The following is a 21,406-nucleotide window of genomic DNA, read 5'->3' as shown; positions in this document are numbered from 1 at the left end:
TCTGCTAAATCATTTCACTCTTCTCTTCTCCTGTGAAAATGAGACTGACCTTTTCACTCTTTCTCTGTAGCAAAGATTCTTAACGTCTGGAATCACCCTGGTTCAGCCAGTTAAGGTTTCTCTCCAGTATCCTTGATATGGAAAAAAAGGAACCAAAACTAAACAGAGGGCCAAATCATTGGTTGGTGTAAATCAACATAACTTCATTGACTTCGATGGAACTATGCCGATTTGCATCAACTGAGGATCTAACCCAGAAATGCTAGGTGAGGGCAAGCAGTATGCCTTGCACACAAACAAGAAGCAAGGTTTGTATTTTATCCCTGTGTTGATTCATCCCAATATCCTGCCTGCCTTTTATACGCTGGTATAATGTATTCAAAGAATTTTCTACAATAAGCCCCCAAATCCATTCCCAGGTCTGTATGATTCGTGGTCTTTCTGTTTAATTTGTACTCTGTTCTTTTTGTAATTAATATTTTATTTGATTTTTACAACAAAGTACACACTGTACATACAAAACAAGCTATCAATGTTATATATAACATCAATAATAAATAGATATCAAGATACAGTACCTTCGAGCCCTGGGAACAGACACATTTTCAAACCACACAGTACATAAAGTCCAGCTCCCCCCTTTTCTAGGATGTAGCTTTACTAATTAACAACAGTAAGACAACATAAATGTCAGTTTAGCTCTTCTGCCCAGGCAGGGCTACTCGGAGAACCTCTCCCTACGGACTTTTTCTTGCCCTTATACTTCTCAGTTTTAACACTTTCCCCACTATATAAAGGGGGGGGGGGTAAAGAATTAATAGAACCAAAGATAAGAGCAATTTTATCCTTTTCCATAATGCTGTCAAGGCAAAGGTCCAGTCTCCTTAAAAATAATTCTTAATTGGGGCTTTCACAGAACAATCCCAAATTGTGGATTTATATCGTCTTGCCAACATTTGATATAATTTTATACCTTTGTGAGGGAGCACCATAGAACCTCTGCCATCCATTTTTCACTTTCCCCTCCTTCCTCTGGGGAAACAAACAAAACAAACACACCACTCTCATTTTTAGTGGGCAAAATGAATAGGCTAGATAATAAATATTCTCTTGACTGTTTGGACAGCAGAAAAATCATTAGGGTCTGTGAGATCAATGCTCTGCTGTGAATCCAGAGCAAAGGATTCAGCCCTGTATGTATATATTCAGTAAATTGAACGTGTACATTGCATTTTGGGGAGTTGCCCCAAATGTACTAATTTTCATTTATCTGCACTAAGCTTCATTTTTTATTTACTGTTTTAGTCACATAAAAGATCCAGAGCCCTCTGAACTCAATTGTATTATTCCTCTCCTCCCTCCCCCGTCTCCCAAATCTGCATCTTGCTTTATCCTCAGATTAGATATTCTAATAAAAAATTATGGCAGTTCCCAAACTGACCCCACTTCCTGCTGGAAAATTTACCACTTATAGCAACTCCCTGTTTCTGGGCCCAAATCTGCACGGCCAGAGAAAAATGTCATCAGCAAATGCTTTGTAATATTCACATAACCCCCTATTCACCAGGTACCTGGCAATTCTAGATAGTTTAAAACTACTTTTACATATATTACACTACTTCCTACATATAAAATGATTTACAAGACAACAGGGGACAAGATGATCGTTCAGATCTCGTCAATGTATTAACTCTTGCTGTTATTAGCTTTGACAGAAATAGCTCCTCCATCTTCAGGTCATGAGTCTTGTTTTGTGCTTTCTCTTGCAGAATGTTTATTACACAAGTAATCAGCAGATCCATGTGGGTGTTCTGAGTCCCACTATTGATGATGATGACAACAGATGCCTGGTGGATGTGAACAGCAGGCCCAGGCTCATTGAATGCAATTATGCCAAAGCCAAGAGGATGAAGCTTTACTGGCAATTTACTCAGGTAATTCTTCCTGAAAACACATTTCAGAAGGTTCAAAAGGGATCAGCTTTGTTTCTGTACCTGACACATTAATACTCTGTTTTCTAGCAGAACTGAATTGGGTGCATGCTTGGTTTCTGTACAGTATGCCAGGGAGCCATACTTGTATCTGATCCTGATAGCTGATATCTCAGGCAGTTATAAGGCTCTTGGGTGGTATTCTTCAAAGTTTATTAAACATAATTTACTGCACCGCGCAGAAATCCTCACCTGTCAAAAAAGTAATAGCAGCATATCAAATTCCAGACATTGGCGGGGTGCCCTCCTTGAGCAGCCTATCACATTTGGAGGGTCCCCTTTCCAAAATCCACCACACGAGGAGCCGTAGAATGTGGGCTGTGAAGCGGTGCTCCCCAGCAGCTCTCTCTGTGTGTCACTGTGCAGTGGAGATTTTTGGGGCTCCCTTCTCATCAAGGATCTTCTGCAGAGAACTGCCCTCTACAAAAGCAGCTTACTGACGCTTTCCACAGGACTCAGTATTGGCCCTCAGAACCTAGGGTGAGATTTAGCCCTGTGCAGGGCAGCCAGTGCAAGGCCTGTGCGTCACTTAAGTCCCACCAAGGGCCAGTTTGGAGAACTTAAGTGGTGCATAGACCTGTGCGCTGGCCTTCTGCATCAGGGTGAATTTCACCCTAACCTCAGCTGTGACTCCTGGTCTCTTCAGGTCCACTTCATGTGGATTTGCAGAGCATTTTTGCTGCCTGCTTATTAGTTTTATCTTATGTTTAAACTGTTATTGAAGCTTCAGTAATAACTGCAGTAGGAACGTCCTGCAATTAACTGGAGTGACTACAATTAGTGCAGTGCTCATTTGGACTTTATGGTCACTAACCTATATTAATGATTTTTTTATTATAATTAATAGGAAGCCATGATCGTTGTTTTTAAAGGATAGTACTCGAGTGGCAGTTCTCAAATGCCTAGGCTGGCAGGAAAGTGGTATCATAGCCTTCACTTACAATGTCCTTACTGTTGTGCATTTAAGTTTGGCTGTAACATTATATTTAACAATATTTTAAAATGAATATAAGAACATAAGAGCTATCATACTGGGTCAGTCCATCTTGTCCAGTATCCTGTCCCTGTCAGTGGCCAGTACCAAAGCGTATGGGGGAGTGTACAGAACAGGGAAAATATGGAATGATCCATCCCTGTCTTCTACTCCCAGCTTCTAGTAAGAGGTTTAAAGTCACCCTGAGCATGGAATTGTGTCTCTGACCCTCTTGGCTAACAGCCACTGATGGTTCTATCCTCCATGAAATTATCTAGTTCTTTTTGGAACCCAGTTGTACTTTTGGCCTTCACAACATCCCCCGGCAAGGAGTTCCGCAAGTTAGCTGTGTGTTGTGTGAAAAAGTACTTTTTGTTTGTTTTTAACTTGCTGCCTATTAATTTATCCTGGTGACCCCTGGGTTTTGTATTCTGTGAAAGAGTAAGATTTCTCTATTCACTTTTTTTATGCCATTCATGATTTTACAGACCTCTATCACATCCTCCTGAGTCATCTCTTTACTGAGCTGAGCAGTCCTAATATTTTTAATCTCTCCTAGTATGAAAGCTGTTGATTAGCTTCTCTGAACTGCTTCCAGTTCCATTATGTCTTTTTTTGAGATGGAGCAACCAGAATTGAACACAGTATTCAAGGTGTGGGTGCACCATGGATTTAAATAATGGCATTATGATATTTTCTGTCTTATTTTCTATCCCTTTCCTAATAGTTCCTAATATACTGTTAGCCTTTTTGATCACTGTTGTGTATTAAGCATAAGTTTTCAGAGAACTATCCATGGTGACTCCAAGATCTCTTTCTTGGGTTTTAATAATTAATTTAGAACCTAACATTGTATATGTATATGTATAGTTGGGATTATTTTTTCCAGTGTGCATTACTTTACATTTACCAGTGCTGAATTTCATCTGCCATCTTGTTGTCTAGTCACCCAGTTCTGTAAGATCTCACTGTAACTCCTCATCTGCAAATTTTTCCAGTTCACTAACGAATATGTTGAACAGCACAGATCCTTGGGGGACCCCACTGTTTACCTTTCTCCATTGTGAAAACTGACCATTTATTCCTACACTTTTTCTGTCTTTCAACAAGTTACTGATTCATGAGAGGATCTTCCCTCTTATCCCATGGCTACTTAGTTTCCTTAAGGGCCTTTGGTGATGTACCTTGTCAAAGGCTTTCTGAAAATCCAAGTATACTTTATCGACTGGATCACCCTTATCCGCATGCTTTTGGACACTCTCAGAGAATTCTAATAGATCAATGAGGCATGACTTTCCTTTACAAAAGCCATGTTGACTCTTCCTCAAAAAATTGTATTTATGTATGTGTCTGATAATTCTGTTCTTTTCTATAGTTTTTAACCATTTGCTTTGTAATGAAGTTAGGCTCAGGATCTCTTCTGGAGTCCTTTTTAAAAATCAGTGTTAATTAGCTATCTTCCAGTCATCTCGTTCAGAGGTTGATTTTAGTTATAGGTTTTGTACTATGGTTAGTAGTTCTGAAATGTCATATTTGAGTTCCTTTTGAACTCTTGGGTGAATACCATCTGATCCTGGTGACTTATTACAGTTGTTATCAATTTGTTCTAAAACCTCTTCTATTGACACATCAGTTTGAGACAGTACTTCAAATTTATTGCCCAAAATGAATAGCTGTGATGCAGGAATCTCCCTCACATTCTCTGCAGTGAATATGATGCAAAGAATTCATCTAGCTTCTCTGCAATGGCCATGTCTTCCTTGAATGCTCGTTCAACACCTTTGTTGTCTGGTGGACCCACTGCCTGTTTGGAAGGCTTCCTGCTCCAGATGTACTTTAAAAAATGTTTTACTGTTAGTTTTTGCATCTTTAGCAAGTGGCGTCTCAAATTGTTTGTTGGCCTGCCATATTATACTTTTACATTTTACTTGCCAGAGTTTATGCTGCTTCATATTTTTCCTCAGTAGGATTTGACTTCCAAATTTTCAAGAATGCCTTTTTGCCTCTGAAGCCTCCATTATGCTGTTACAAAAAAGCAAATGCAATTTTAGGGGTTGCATTAACAGAGGCATAGCATGCAAGTCATGGGAAGTGATAGTACTGCTCTACTCAGTGTTGGTTAGGCCTCAGCTGGAGTACCGTGTCCAGTTTTGGTCACCGATGTAGAGAAACTGGGAAGGATACAGAGGTGAGCGACAAAGATGATCAAAGAGATGGAATGCAAGCCACATGAGCAAAGGTTGAAGGAACTGGCAGAGGCGGATTTATAGTAAAACACAGGGTGACCTGGCACGGAGCCCCCCAATGACAGGGTGCCCCAGGGCCGGGCAGCTGTGGGGGCAGAAGCTTGGTCCTGCTGGCTCCTGGGGCTCCTGCTGCAGGCTCTGCACCCACCAGCAGCCAAGCTCCCCCCTTCCCCGACTCCTCCACCCTCCCAGCACTTCCCCCGCCGCCAAACAGCTGTTTGCCGGCATTCAGGTCACTCCGGGAGGGGGAGGAGCGGGGGCCGCAGTGCGCTCAGGGGAGGAGGTGAAGAAGAGGCGGGGGCAGGGCCTTGGGGAAGGAGGTGGAATCGGGGCAGGGGTGGGGTGGGGCAGGGAGCCGCTCAGGGCAGGGGGCTGGGAGCACCCCCATGACCCCAGCCCACACCCCCAACCCCCTACCCTGACTCCTGCACCCCCTCACTCATCCCAGTCCCCTGCCTTCCCTGAGTCCCCTGTGTGACCCCACACACATTCCCACCTGCGCCCCTCGCACCAAATGGAAGCTGCCCCAGGTAAGTGCTCCACACCCCAACCTCCTGCCCCAACCCTGAGCCCCCTCCTGCATCCTAACTCCCTCCCAGACCCTGCACCCCCAGCCCTGACTCCTACACCCCTCACGCACCCCCATCCTCCTGCCCTGACTCCTGCACTCCCCTCACACACACCCAGCCCTCTGCCCTCCCTGACTCCTGCACTCCCTCACACACTCCCAGTCCCCCCATGCCCTGACTCCTGCACCTCCTCACACACCCTCAACCCTGACTCCTGGACGCCCTCTCTCACCCCAGTCCCCTGCCCTCCCTGACTCCTGTACCCCCCCACATCCTCACCTGCACCCCTCACACCAAATGGGCGCTGCCCTTGGTAAGCGCTCCACACCCCAACCCCCTGACCCAGCCCTGAGCCCCCTCTCACACCCTAACTCCTGGCCAGACCCTGCACCCCAACCCCCAGCCCGCTCCTGCACCCTAACTTCCTCCCAGACCCTGCACCCCCAACCCTGAGCCCAGATCCCGCACCCCAGCGTTTTTTACATTCTTTTTTATAAAGCGCTCTTATCCAAAGCGCTTTACAATAGTTAGCTAATGGTACAACCAATATTTGGAAAGATCATTAAGTGGTCCTCCGAGACCCTTAGCGATTTTCAAGTGGTCTGTGGAAAAATAAGTGAGACTACAAAAACAATTAAGGTACCTCACTTTATTTTCATTTACTTGCTATTACTTATAGGAGGAGGATGAATGAAAAACAGGGGTGGGGAGGGAGATAAGAGAGAATGTTCTTTTTCTTGGCTGGGTCCTGAGGAGGGGCCCCAAAAATGAAGCTGAGCACAGGGCCCCACTAACTCTAAATCCACCACTGGGAACTGGGTATGTTTAGTTTTGAAAAGAGGAGCTTGAGGAGGGACATGATAGCAGTCTTCAAATACTTGAAAGGCTTCCATAAAAAAGATGGAGGAAGGTTGTTCTTTCTTGCCATAGAGGGCAGGACAAGAGGCAGTGAGTTCAAACTACAGCATACCAGATTTAGACTAAAGCTCAGGAAAAAATCCCTAACTTTAAGAACAATAGGACAATGGAATAGACTGCCTAGGGAGGTTGCAGAAGCTCCCTCATTGGAGGTTTTCAAAAGGAGGCTGAATAGCCATGTGTCTTGGATGGTCTAGACACAACAAATCCTGCATCTTGGCAGGGGGTTAAACTGGATGACCCTTGCGGTCCCTTCTAACCCTATGAGTCTATCATACTATGATTACTCTGCTGTTTAGCCATAGTGGCATTCTTCTGGTCTTCTTACTGTCTTTTTTTTATTTAGGGGTATACATTTAGTCTTAGCCTCTATTACGGTGTTTTTAAGTAGCCTTCATGCTGCTTGCGGGAATTTTAACATTGTGACTGCTCTTGTTAATTTCAGTCTACCTAGCATCATCATTCTTGTGTAGTTCCCCTTTTTACAGTTAAATGTAAGGGTGGTGGGTTGTTGTTTTTTTGGCATTTTCCCCCTTATAAGGATGCTAAATTTAATTATATGATGGTCCTATTACTGAATAGTTCAGCTGTAGTTACCTATTGGACCAGAACCTGTTTTCCACTTAGAACTAAATCAAGTGCCTCTCCCCTTGTGGGATCCAGAACTAGCTGCTCCAAGAAACGGTTATTTATGGTATCTAGACATTTTTTCTCTGCATCATGCCATAAGATGACATTTATCCAGTCAATTTGAGGATAGTTGAAGTCACCCATTATTATTCCATTTTTTGATTTTTGTAGCCTCTCTAACCTCTCTTAGCATTTCACAGTCACTCTCACCATCCTGGGCAGATAGTCCGTAGTATATCCTACTGCTTTCCTCTTATTATGCAAGCATGAAATTTCTATCCCTGGAGATTCTGTTGTACAGTTTGATTCTTTTAAGATTTTCACCTTATTTGACTCTGCTTTTTTTAACATATATTGCCACTCTCCCACCAGCATGACTTACTCTGTCATTCCTATCAGGGGCGGCTCTATGTTTTATGCCGCCCCAAGCACAGCAGTCAGGCAGCCTTCGGCGGCACGCCTGCGGGCAGTCCACGGTCACGCGGATTCAGCTGGTGCCTGGAGCCTCCCCTGATTCCTATATGTTTTGTACCCTGGTATTACATTGTTCAATTGATTATCCTCATTCTACCAAGCTTCAGGAAGCTTTCCATTGTAGTGTTCTGCTTTCTTAGGGCACGTCTTCACTACCTGCTGGATCGGTGGGTAGCAATCAATCTATTGGGGATCGAATTATCGCCTCTAGTGAAGACGCGATAAAATCGATCCCCGATGGCTCTGCCATCAACTCCGGAAATCCACCGCAGCAAGAGGCGGAAGCGGAGTCGACGGCGGCGCAGCAGCGGTCGACTTGCCACCGTCCTCACAGCCAGGTTAGTCGACCTAAAATACGCAACTTCAGCTACGCTATTCACATAGCTGAAGTTGCGTATCTTAGGTTGACCCCCCCACCCCCCCATAGAGTAGACCTAGCCTTAGTTTTGGGACATTCTTTTAATAGGTTGTAGTAACAGATTTATTCAAACTCTGTTTAAAAAGCAGTAATGTTACTGATTAACATCCAACTGTGTGGTCCTTGATCCAGATGACCTGACCCTTTGGTGCCAAAGAATCCATCGCCTCTGCTCCAAAAAACTGATGAATTTGGTATGATTGATTTATATATGTTAGAATTGATTTTCTGGCCCCATATGTTTGCTGTTAGAGTAAAAAGTGCTGAATTAATAGTTTTAATTAACCCTCCTCTCCACACCCTCAACAATCCAGAACAAAACATAAACTTCAAAAATCTCTTAATCACCTTGTTAAGAATTTGTGTCTTCTTTTCCCTTCTATATTTCCATTCTGTAGTGGAAGCACAGTACTGTTCTGTAAATATTCCAAGGAGTCCAGTGTTAATTCCCACAACCTAACTTCCTCTGAAGAGAAGGAGGAACCACTTTTTTGTCTCTTTATGATAAATTAAGAAGCAAAGGGAATAATTAAAGGCATGCTGTTCAGAAAGGATTGTTTTGTTAGTACCCAGAGTGATTAAAGAGTTGTAGTTTCTGCACACATAATATGATGCAAAGTAGGTTTTGCATGCTGTAAGCTACAAGAAAACTAATGAGAGTAATCAAGGATTGCCAAGATAAATTGATGCATTATGTTCTAGTTGCTCACATTTAATCTGGTAAAATAAGTACACTTCTTTGAACACTTTGGAAGCTGTCTTAAAAAATCTGAAAAGCATTGTTATTTCTTCTACTACATTTTGAAAGCTCCTGCCTTTACTCTTTTTGTGTTACACAGTGATCAGGACTACTGCACAGGGACTGTAGGTGTTGATGTTCATGTAGCACTTTTAGACCTGGAGCTGTTCAAATATTAATTATTTTTAAATGGAGTTTTTGGCTTTTGATCATAGGATTTCATAGCCCCACCTAAAGACTGCAAGCACATGCTCACACTTCTGTAGGTTCTGAGACATAGCAATGATCCCCACAGGGAACTCTGATAATGCAGGTCATAAAAAATGGGAGGGAGTAGAATTGCCTCATGAAGGAAATGGGTTTTGCAAATTTATAGGAGGACAGACAGGTTGAACTGGATTTCCCAGAATAGTGCAAAACTAATGCACGTGTCCTGGGTTCCAGGCCTATGTCTTGGAATTGAAATGAGGAAACATATATAATTTCCTGCAAAACACACCTTACATTTTCAGAGGCAAAATCCTCATCCATAGTACAAGAAGGACATCAGAATGCATCTTCAGTCTTACCACTACATTTCAAGTTTCTGTGAAAATTGATAGGCTCACGTGGCTAAAACTGCAACTTTTTGAAAAAGTACCAGGTAGATAGCATTCCCCATTTTCTCCATTTGCAGTTAGTGGGATGATTTCATTATGTTAGTTTAATGATGGAAAATGTAGTTAATAATAATTATTATTTTATTTAAATAATACAACAAAATTAATAGATAAATTTCATACTCCGCTAACAGTGACCTACCTGATCCTGTGAGACCATTCTAGGACTATTCACATGCTTAATGTTAAACATGTATGTAAGTCTTTTCAGGATTAGGGCCTATGTGTGGAAATCAAACTTAACTTCCTATCTGTTTAATTGAGTTTTATTTAGTTAACTTTTGTCTGATGCAAACTCCCCACCCAAAGTTGCCCATCCAAAGTGCTTGACATCCCATTTAGACCCTTGACATGCCATTTAGAAACACAAGAACATAGGAAGTGCCAAGTAAATCAATCAAAGCAGCTGCGTTTCTTCCTACCACACATCATTTGATCTCCAATTATGTGACTAATATGGCTTAAAACTCTCTGTTGCACTTTTCCAGTACACAGAAATATTGCCCTCGATTGCCTCAGCATTCCATCAAAAGCCCACTCAAAGAGATGGCTTTTGTAATATGCCTGGAAGATCAACAAATTTGGGCTATTTCAGCCCTGAGGGGCAGATCATTACAAAGGAAAGGGGCCTTTATGGAAAATTTTCTACAAGCAACCTCCTTCCTTTTATAACAAGGGGATTGAGCTCATTTATTTCCCGCACTATTATTTTAATGCACTGTAGAGTATGAAGAAGTAGTAAAGGCAAGGCAAATAGAAATCCAGCAATGATTAGTCTTTCATTTAGAAGGGAAGATGCAGAATTAATTCTCCATCCCAAACTGCAATAATATTTGAAATCAAGAGAACAATGGACTGGATGTCACAGGGAACTGGTTCTAGAACATGGAGTCATTTGCATCTAACCAGAAATAGGCCCAAATCAAAGCCATGTACCAAACACGGGCGGAAACATTGAGTGGTTTGAGATCCAAAGCTGATTCCATATCCTCATTTTTCAAATGGTTGCTATCTTTATCATGGGCTAAAGCAGAACGCTGGATCATAGAATCATAGAATATCAGAGTTGGAAGGGACCTCAAAGCAGGACCAATTCCCAACTAAATCATCCCAGCCAGGGCTTTGTCAAGCCGGGCCTTAAAAACCTCCAAGGAAGGAGACTCCACCACCTCCCTAGGTAACGCATTCCAGTGTTTCACCACCCTCCTAGTGAAATAGTTTTTCCTGATATCCAACCTGGACCTCCCCCACTGCAACTTGAGACCATTGCTCCTTGTTCTGTCATCTGCCACCACTGAGAACAGCCGAGCTCCATCCTCTTTGGAACCCCCCTTCAGGTAGTTGAAGGCTGCTATCAAATCCCCCCTCATTCTTCTCTTCTGGAGACTAAACAATCCCAGTTCCCTCAGCCTCTCCTCATAAGTCATGTGCTCCAGACCCCTAATCATTTTTGTTGCCCTCCGCTGGACTCTTTCCAATTTTTCCACATCCTTCTTGTAAGTGTGGGGACCAAAACTGGACACACTATTCCAGATGAGGCCTCACCAATGTCGAATAAAGGGGAACGATCACGTTCCTCGATCTGCTGGCAATGCCCCTACTTATACAGCCCAAAATGCTGTTAGCCTTCTTGGCAACAAGAGCACACTGTTGACTCATATCCAGCTTCTCGTCCACTGTGACCCCTAGGTCCTTTTCTGCAGAACTGCTACCTAGCCATTCGGTCCCTAGTCTGTAGCAGTGCATGGGATTCTTCCGTCCTAAGTGCAGGACTCTGCACTTGTCCTTGTTGAACCTCATCAGGTTTTTTTCGGCCCAATCCTCTAATTTGTCTAGGTCCCTCTGTATCCGATCCCTACCCTCTAGTGTATCTACCACGCCTCCTAGTTTAGTGTCATCTGCAAACTTGCTGAGAGTGCAGTCCACACCATCCTCCAGATCATTAATAAAGATATTAAACAAAACTGGCCCCAGGACTGACCCTTGGGGCACTCCACTTGAAACCGGCTGCCAACTAGACATGGAGCCATTGATCACTACCCGTTGAGCCCGATGATCTAGCCAGCTTTCTATCCACCTTACAGTCCATTCATCCAGCCCATACTTCTTTAACTTGGCGGCAAGAATACTATGGGAAACCGTATCAAAAGCTTTGCTAAAGTCAAGGAATAACACATCCACTGCTTTCCCCTCATCCACAGAGCCAGTTATCTGATCATAGAAGGCAATTAGGTTAGTCAGGCACGACTTCCCCTTCGTGAATCCATGCTGACTGTTCCTGATCACTTTCCTCTCCTCTAAATGTTTCATAATTGATTCCTTGAGGACCTGCTCCATGATTTTTCCAGGGACTGAGGTGAGGCTGACTGGCCTGTAGTTCCCCGGATCCTCCTCCTTCCCTTTTTTAAAGATGGGCACTACATTAGCCTTTTTCCAGTCATCTGGGACCTCCCCCGATCGCCATGAGTTTTCAAAAATAATGGCTAATGGCTCTGCAATCTCACCCGCCAACTCCTTTAGCACCCTCGGATGCAGGGCATCCGGCCCCATGGACTTGTGCACGTCCAGTTTTTCTAAATAGTCCCAAACCACTTCTTTCTCCACAGAGGGCTGGTCACCTTCTCCCCATGCTGTACTGCCCAATGCCGCAATCTGGGAGCTGACCTTGTGCGTGAAGACAGAGGCAAAAAAATCATTGAGTACATTAGCTTTTTCCACATCCTCTGTCACTAGGTTGCCTCCCTCATTCAGTAAGGGGCCCACACTTTCCTTGATTTTCTTCTTCTTGCTAACATACCTGTAGAAACCCTTCTTGTTACTCTTAACATCTCTTGCTAACCGCAACTCCAAGTGTGATTTGGCCTTCCTGATTTCACTCCTGCATGCCTGAGCAATATTTTTATACTCCTCCCTGGTCATTTGTCCAATCTTCCACTTCTTGTAAGCTTCTTTTTTGCGTTTAAGATCAGCAAGGATTTCACTGTTTAGCCAAGCTGGTCGCCTGCCATATTTACTATTCTTTCTACACATCGGGATGGTTTGTTCCTGCAACCTCAATAAGGATTCTTTAAAATACAGCCAGCTCTCCTGGACCCCTTTGCCCTTCATGTTATTCTCCCAGGGGATCCTGCCCATCTGTTCCCTGAGGTAGTCAAAGTCTGCTTTTCTGAAGTCCAGGGTCTGTATTCTGCTGCTCTCCTTTCTTCCTTGTGTCAGGATCCTGAACTCGACCATCTCATGGTCACTGCCTCCCAGGTTCCCATCCACTTTTGCTTCCCCTACTAATTCTTCCCTGTTTGTGAGTAGCAGGTCAAGAAAAGCTCTGCCCCTAGTTGGTTCCTCCAGCACTTGCACCAGGAAATTGTCCCCTACACTTTCCAAAAATTTCCTGGATTGTCTGTGCACCGCTGTATTGCTCTCCCAGCAGATATCAGGGTGATTAAAGGTTATTATATAGGTTATTATACCACACATCAGTGTTGTATCTGAGCGCTTTCCCATAGTTCATTACATAAGGTGAACGGACATCTGTCATATATTGTTGTTTTCTCATCCTCTCCCCATGGAGAGAAGCATGTGCAGTGGAGTGTCTTGGTTTGGTAGGGTTTTCAGGGGACTGTTTGTTTTTTGTTGTGTTTTAGTGTACCAGTTGCTATGTCCACCTATACCCTGATATAATGCTGTCCTCGGGAGCCAAAAAATCTTACCTCGTTATAGGTGAAACCGCGTTATAGCGAACTTGCTTTGCTCTGACGGAGTGTGCAGTCCTCCCTCCCCCTGGAGCGCTGCTTTGCTGTGTTATATCCGAATTCGTGTTATATTGGGTCATGTTATATCGAGGTAGAGGTGTATTTATGTTAGAGAAGGCAAGATCAAAGAAATGTGCCTGGCACTTGGAGTGGAAGATGATGGGGTTTGTGATGTTCTTTAGCTCCTGGAGGAGTTGATTTCCCAGTCTTGCACTGCCCCTGAGAAAGTTCTGTCAATCTGGCCTCTTTCATGAGCAATCAAATTTCTAAGAAAATAAGGGATAAAAGGAGTGATCAAGAAGAAATTATAGTAACATGTACAGATGTATCAACTTTCACAAGTGTAGGTAGTATAAGGAGTAAGTTAATTTTTATTATACAGTATTAATTTTCTATTAATATGTGTATTGGAAAGTTTCAGATTTAATTGGAACGTAAGAGTTTCAAATTATTCAGTGTCAAGAAATTCTCCGAAGGTGATTTTTATTGTTAACATAATAATGCATTAATATTTTTAAACACGTGACTGAGATTTCCAAAAGCGCCTAGTGATTTTTGGGTGCCGCAATTTTCAACACACTTTAAGGAACCTGATTCTCAGGAATCATCCACCCTCTGGAATTGTGACCTGTTTAAGGTGTCTTGTTTTTGGCACTCAACAAGTAAGGCACCCCAAATCACTAGTCACTTTTGAAAATCTTGGCCCATGATATGTCCACAGAACAGTACTTCAATGTATTCATTTTTAAAATGTAATTTATGATGGCTTTGTTATCAACCAAATTATTATCTCAATTAGAAGGATGTAATTAGTGGATTTAGTGAAGTCAGTGGAGTTATTCTGGTTTTACACGAATGTAACTGATAGCAAAATTGCTCCCTCTGCCTCTCCATAGAAAGTCTGCTACCAGATTTTATTCTGGTTAAGTCTGTGTACCAAATATTCAAAAGTTGCCTCTAAATGTAGGCAAAACCTTTTGGCTTCTCATCATCGCATAGACGCTAAGTATCTTAAATATACAGTATGGGCCTCACAAATGTAAAGGGCTGAGCCTGAATCTTGTCTGTCTCACCCCAGTGTAAATCAGGAGTTACTCCACTGAATTGACTTAGATTGGTATAGAACTGATGTGATAGGAAAATCTGCCCCTCTGTGTCTGAAAATCATTTTAACATGTGGTCCTATATGTGAAAAGTGATTGGATATAAACATTTGGAAAAATGGTGTGGGGCTTTTTTTGTTTTGTTTTTGTTGCACGATAGAAGTTCCTGGAGCACTCAAGTCATTCAAACTCTTATATGATGGGTATTTAATCATGATCCAGCTGATCTGACCCTCAGCTGATTACCATACTAGTCTACAGCTTTATAAATGTGCTAAATGCAGTGTGAGCTGATGAAGTGTAGGCTTCAGTGACACTCCTGCTCCCAAGGCTTCTTCGAGTGTTTATATCTGTAATTATGTCAAATTATGTAAATTAACCCTGGAAAGACTCACTCAAGTGCATAATGTTCACTAAGTTTATTGCTCAGAGTGTCTGTCAGGTGTTCTTCTAATCTAGGCAAATACTTTTTTGGAAGCGCTGCTGTCTTGAACTGAAATAGTTGTTGTAACTGTGCTGGGTCCAAGATATGAAAGAGATGAAGTAGGTGAGGGAACATCTTTTATTGGACCAACACCTTCATTGGACTCAGCCACCTTGCATCTCTCACTGAAAGAGGTGAGCTGCCGGCAGACTTTTAAATACGTATCGCCACCTTTCACTTAATCAGAAATAAACAGGGCCTTCTAGTGATTTCTGCAAATGGTAGGGAGTGGGAGAACAGAGACAAGAATAATCATGTAGCCAAAGTGGAATCAACTTTATTAAACCATTATTTTAAACAAGATATCTACTAAGGGCAGCCTGTCCTGGCAGCAGTGAACAAAGGGGAAGGCTATATAGCATCAAGCTGTCACCGATGACCTTCCTTTTCAATACTCAAATCCAAAGTATTCTAATATTGCCCAGGCCTAATTAGCTTGGATTATCACAGCCCTTCTAATGCCTAACCAAGGTCAGAGCCCCATTCAGACCACTGCATTCAGACCAACAGCCTCATACAATGCTCAGGAGTCATGCAAATCTAACCACCTTCTTCAGTGAAGGAGGACTAATCCCCATTATAACCAGTTGTTGTCCACCATTAGTTTGCAGATGATACCAAATGGGGAGGGGTTGCAAGTGCTTTGGAGAATAGGATTATAATTCAAAATGATCTGGACAAACTGGAGAAATGGTCTCAAGTAAATAGGATGAAATTCAATAAGGATAAATGCAAAGTACTCCATTTAGGAAGGAACAATCAGTTGCACACATAGAAAATGGGAAATGACTGCCTAGGAAGGAGTACTGTGGAAAGGGATCTGGGTGGACCACGAGCTAAATATAAGTCATCAGTGTGACACTTGCAAAAAAAGGAAAAATCATTCTGGGATGTATTAGCAGAAGTGTTGTAAGCAAGATATGAGAAGTAATTCTTCCGCTCTACTCCGCGCTGATTAGGCCTCAACTGGAATATTGTGTCCAGTTCTGGGTGCCACATTTCAGGAAAGATGTGGACAAATTGGAGAAAGTCCAGATAAGAGCAACAAAAATGATTAAAGGTCTAGAAAACATGGGGTTCGTTTAGTCTGGAAAAGAGAAGATTGAGAGAGAGTATAACAGTTTTCAAGTACATAAAAGGTTGTTACAAGGAGGAGGGAGAAAAATTGTTCTTCTTAACCTCTGAGAATAGGACAAGAAGCAATGGGCTTAAATTGCAGGAAGGGTGGTTTAGGTTGGACATTAGGAAAAACTTCCTAACTGTCAGAGTGGTTAAGCACTGGAATAAATTGCCTAGGGAGGTTGTGGAATCTCCATCATTGGAGATTTTTAAGAGCAGGTTAGACAAACACCTGTCAGGGATGGTCTAGATCAAGGGTGGGCAAACTTTTTGGCCTGAGGGCCACGTCGGGATTCTGAAATTGTATGGAGGGCCGTTTAGGGGAGGTTGTGCTTCCCCAAACAGCCAGGCGTGGCCCGGCCCCATCCCCCTGTCCGACCCTCCCTGCTTCTCGCCTCCTGATGCCACCCCCCAGGACCGCTGCCCCATCCGACCCTCCCTGTCCCCTGACCGCCCCCAGGCCACCCACCCCAACTGTCCCCTGCTGCCCCATCCAACCCCTCCTCTCATTCCTGATTGCCCCCCCAGGACTCCCGCCCCATCCAACCACCCCTTCTCCCTGATCGCCCCCGGAATCCCTGCCACTGACTGCCCTCTGCCGCCCCATCCAACCCCCCCTCCTTCCTGACTGCTCCCCCGGGTCCCCTGCCCCCATTCAACCCCCTGTTCCCTGCCCTCTGACTGCCCCGACCCCTATCCACTCCCCCGCCCCCTGACCACCACCCCTGAACTCCCCTGCCCTCTATCCAACCCCCCTGCTCCCTTACTGCGCTGCCTGGCGCACCGGTGGCGCTACAGCCGCGCCATCCAAAGCACCAGGACAGGCAGCCATGCCACCCGCTGGAGCCAGCCATGCCACCACGCAGCACAGAGCACTGGGTCAGGCTGCGGCTCTGCAAGAGCCCTGCCACTCATAGCATTGCGCCGGCGTCGCAGTGAGCTGAGGCTACAGGGGAGGGGGAACAGAGGGGGAGAAGCCGGGGGCTAGCCTCCCGGGCCAGGAGCTCAGGGGCTGGGCAGGAGGGTCCCGCAGGCCAGATGTGGCCAGTGGGCCATAATTTGCCCACCTCTAGTCTAGATAATACTCAGTCCTGCCATGAGTGCAGGGGACCGGAGTAGATGACCTCTCGAAGTCCCTTCCAGTCCTGATTCTGTGATCATCACACCATTGTGCACGGTGCCAGACTGACGACTGTGTAGACAGTCAATTAGATGATTCTTGGAGATACCCTCTGTAACTGATTCATTTGACATGAAAAGTGTTGGGGGAGCTTCATGTTGCCCCAGCCTTCTGCAGCAGAAATGAAGCCTGTTCTTTGCATATTCTTTCCCAAAGTCTTGTGCAAGACTCTTTCAGCTCATCGGTGGCTTAGTAGAGCCAGCACTACATCTTAGTACTGCTGATAAACAAGGGATGTATTTAAGGGTGTGTGTGTATGTGTGTATACATATGCTTATATATTTAAAGGACCCTTTTTAAAGCTTCTTAATTAGTAGGTTTCAGCTTTCCTTATTCTGAAACTAAAATGAAAAACGAAATCCTTCAGGAATTGAAAAGAAAAACACTTCCCATCATTTAAAATGAAATAAAACCAATAAATAAGAACAACTTGCCTGAAGAGAGAAATCAAATTCCTCCATATATAAAGGCCATAAAGAGGCCATGCCATACTGTTACTTCTGCCCCTCCAGCTTCTTTAATATTTTAGGCAGGACCAGTGCATGGTGCCAGTCTCGGGAGGGGTGTTAGGAGGAGGCACAGCTAACACCATGTTAGCACCGGGAGCACTAATACAGCAGTGACAGGATTGTGGAAGTTGCCATGTTTTAATTCTCACCTTTATTCAACCTCCCTGAATTGTTCTGTTAGGACCCAATCTCTTATTGAAGTCAGTGGGATTTTTTCCATTGGCTTCAATGGGTTTTGCATCAGACCCTGGGAGATAACTTTAGGGTGGGGTGGGGTGGGGTTCCTATTGAGTTCAGTAGGCTGTTTGAGTGCAGCTGAAAGCAGGATTTACCCTTCTGAAGTGATACCACATGCTATATCTAAGTTATTTATTCAGTGCATGCAGGAGCAGCATTTCACACAGCTATTGATTCCAACTTGAAAGCTTTCTAAAAGCACTATGGAAATATGTACTGTTCAGGTGAGCATTCCCACATGCTCCTGGATACATTATGCTGAACAAACCCTCTCACGTATGTCCCTCTTTTTTAATGCACATTCTAAACACCAGAATAGCTTTTACTGTAAATTATTCATTACTTCCTCAACCTCCAATGAGACTTCCCAAGTTCCTTGCGTTCAGACACACCCGTGGTCAGTTTTATATGGCAAGTGGACATCCTCCCTGTGGGTGAAATTCACCTCTGCACAGAGGCTCCATGCATCACTTAAGCTCCCACCACTTATGGCTGGAAGAGATTAAGGGCTGGTCTACACTACACAGTTAGGTCAGCTTAAAATAGTTTGTGAACCTAATTATGTCAGCGTCTACACTACAGCAGGAGCTGTGAAATTGACAAGAAAGCCCCTGCTGCCCTGGAGAGCTGGGCAGCCGGACCCTGCTCCCGGCTGGGGTGAGAAGCCCGGGAGTCTTCCCCAACTCCCAGCTGGGAGCTGAGCTTCAGACCCTGCTCCCAACTGGGAGCCAGGCCAGAAGCTGGGGTGGCTTTGGACTTGACTCCCAGCCGGGAGCCGAGGTGAGAAACCCAAGCAGCCCCCCACCTGCTTCCTGCTGAGAGCCAGGCAGGGAGCAGGGGTCGTTGGCCAGAAGAGCAGCTGGACCCTGCTTCCTGGTGGTGAGAAGCCCCAGGCAGCTTCCCCCTGACCCCGGGGAACATGGCACACACGGGCGGGGGGAGCCTGCTGGGAGCCCAGGAGCCTGTGAGGCAGCCAGGCTCCTGGCAGGGAGTTGCCAGCAGGCTCTCAGCTCCCCACACTGCCCCTCTTAGGTGAGTGGAAATGCTCCTGGTGAGGATGCTCCCCACCGGTGCAAGGAGGGTAGTGTGAATATGCACCACCGCAGTAATTACTACTAGTATTGGTCGACTTAGGCTAGTAATGTAGACATACCCTTAGAAAGTGTGCTGTGGAAACAAACGGACATTTGTGCAGAGGGCGCATAGAGGTCATATGACAAACTCCTTGCAAGTCTCTCTCCTTCCCCCTGCCAGCTACTCTAGCAGCGCCCAAGGACCAGGAGAGAAAGCGGGGCGCTGGTGCTGCTGCTACACTAAGTAGAAAGCGACAAAGAGTCCTGTGGCACCTTATAGACTAACAACTGTATTGGAGCATAACCCTTCATGGGTGAATACCCGCTTCCTCAGATGCTTTTTACAGATCCAGACCAACACGGCTACCCCTCTGATACTTTACACTAAGTAGTAGTTCCGCAGCCACAGCACTCTATCCCTATACCCAATGGTGTCCGTCCACCCAGCCCAGAATCCAAAAAGCTGCTTATGGGAGTGTGTGGGACCCCCAGGCCCTCACCCACCTATAAGGGCAGGATGCTCTCCTCTTCCCACCCCAAAAGCCAGAGACAGACCAGCTAAGCAAGACCTCCAGCAGTCCGGGGAACTTGCCAGCCTCAAGAACTAAGAAAGATCCATTCCCCAAATAATTACTGAGCTCACCACCGGGGAAAGTACCTGCACCCACTCAGTCAATCCTCCTACGGCCAGCCAGAAAGGGCAGGTCAACCTGCCTATCAGCACAGATATTGCTGTGAGAAATAGTTGCCAGGAAGGGGATCTACCTAGAGGTGCCTAGTGGGGAGTCAAGAGGTACTTGGACCGAGGTTGAGGATGAAAGGGTTGCTGGATTTGGGAGGGGGCAAGTATGAAACAGTATTTTGCAGGAGGGGAGGGGTAAGGGATTAATGCATTGGGGGTGGGAGAATGGAGGAGGTATTTTACTCAAGGAATATCTGTGAATTGCCAACTGAGGGTTGAGCATTTTTGAAGGCGTTCCATGTTGACATTTTGACAGCAGCACATCAGGTTCTATTGTTATCTTTGCTCTGTCAGCATAGGTGAGATCAGAGGGCAGGAAGAGCCCCTACCTGGTAAGATCAACACTTGGCGCTAGCATCACAAGGGGAGGGGCTGGGCAGCGCACATGCCCAGAACAGCACCATGATCCTGGTATCTAGAGTTAATGTCACAGCACTGTTCCATGCATGTGCACAGTGTGGCATCCATCCCACCCAATGGTGTTCGTTCCGACCATGGGAATACTGTGAATCTTGTCACTTCTTTTGGAGAAGTGAGATGAGGTCCAAACACTACCATCAGCACTGTTAAGAGCAAGCAATGTTAAATTAAAGCCATTGTAAAATACTGCAGCAGTTAAGTGAGCAGGCAAATGAAGTTCCCTTCTTAAATATTTTAGCATTTTTCACCATGTTTCTCTATAGCTCATAATTGTTCCCTCGGAAAGTGCTGCCAGAGTGAAATACTGTTGTTCTCTCCCTGCTTTAACACTACAATGAAAAGATAGTGTTGTTAGAGGAAGCAGAGGGTTGGAGTTTATATTCTATATCTTTCCCATGGCTATATTTTGCATAGCTGGATTTTATTGTAATGAAATGCTTTGTTCCTCAGGTGCAAAAAGAAGATATAACATGGAAACTAGTGCATACTAATAAATAACGATTAAGGCTTATGCATTCTCCAGCTATAGATTGAATTTTGCAACTATAGTAGATTTCATCAGAGGAAAACTAATATTACTGTGCTGTGCAGTGTAGTCCATCTGAGTGGAAAGGGATTTGCTGGGTGTCGCGTTTTGGGATGATTCCCTATATTTAAAATCTCAGCAGTTGGTAATCTTACTTTACTGAAACTACCACTGCAACACTTTGATCATTGTCCCTCATGTTTAAGATTTTATGTGACTACTATTTAGAATAAATAATCCCTTTCCACTGAGAAGAAGAAAAAATAGCAGAATATAATAGGAGTCTGATCAAGGAAGAACATGACCCCCTTGCCCTTGGCAGAGATGCACAGGAAGCTTTGTGAGCAATCAATATTAAGCTTTTTAAGAAAATAACTTCACAAGTTGTTGCTATTCTCATGTAACTTCAGTGGTAGTTTTTTGTTTGGTTTGTTTTGTTTTTGAAAGCCCTCCATGTTTTATAAGCACATCAGAATTCTGTCATTTCCTGATTGAATGCTTTGATATGCACTGTGCTTTATTGAAACGCTCTGTCTGGCGGTTAGCGTTGCTGCTTTGGGGCATGATTGTGTGGGCACAAAGTTCTTTCTCACAGCAAGCTTTCCAGACTTTAAAGAAAATAACTAAGTATTGAATTATCTTTTGTG

At 44.4% G+C, this 21,406-nt stretch overlaps 1 protein-coding gene across 2 annotated transcripts in view; it reads left to right on the top strand.

Moving 5' to 3' along the window:
- The window catches only part of GALNT18 (polypeptide N-acetylgalactosaminyltransferase 18), a 444,155-nt gene that overhangs the window by 368,286 nt on the left and 54,463 nt on the right, over positions 1-21,406 (top strand). For both annotated transcript variants that reach the window (XM_054028211.1, XM_054028213.1), the window contains one exon: positions 1,770-1,934. In XM_054028211.1, coding sequence (XP_053884186.1) covers positions 1,770-1,934 — 165 coding nt within the window. The remainder of the gene's footprint in view (positions 1-1,769; positions 1,935-21,406) is intronic.

This window comes from Malaclemys terrapin, chromosome 4 (genome assembly GCF_027887155.1).
Source record: "Malaclemys terrapin pileata isolate rMalTer1 chromosome 4, rMalTer1.hap1, whole genome shotgun sequence".
Classification (NCBI taxonomy): Eukaryota; Metazoa; Chordata; order Testudines; family Emydidae; genus Malaclemys; species Malaclemys terrapin.
This window is presented reverse-complemented; position numbering and strand designations above follow the sequence as displayed.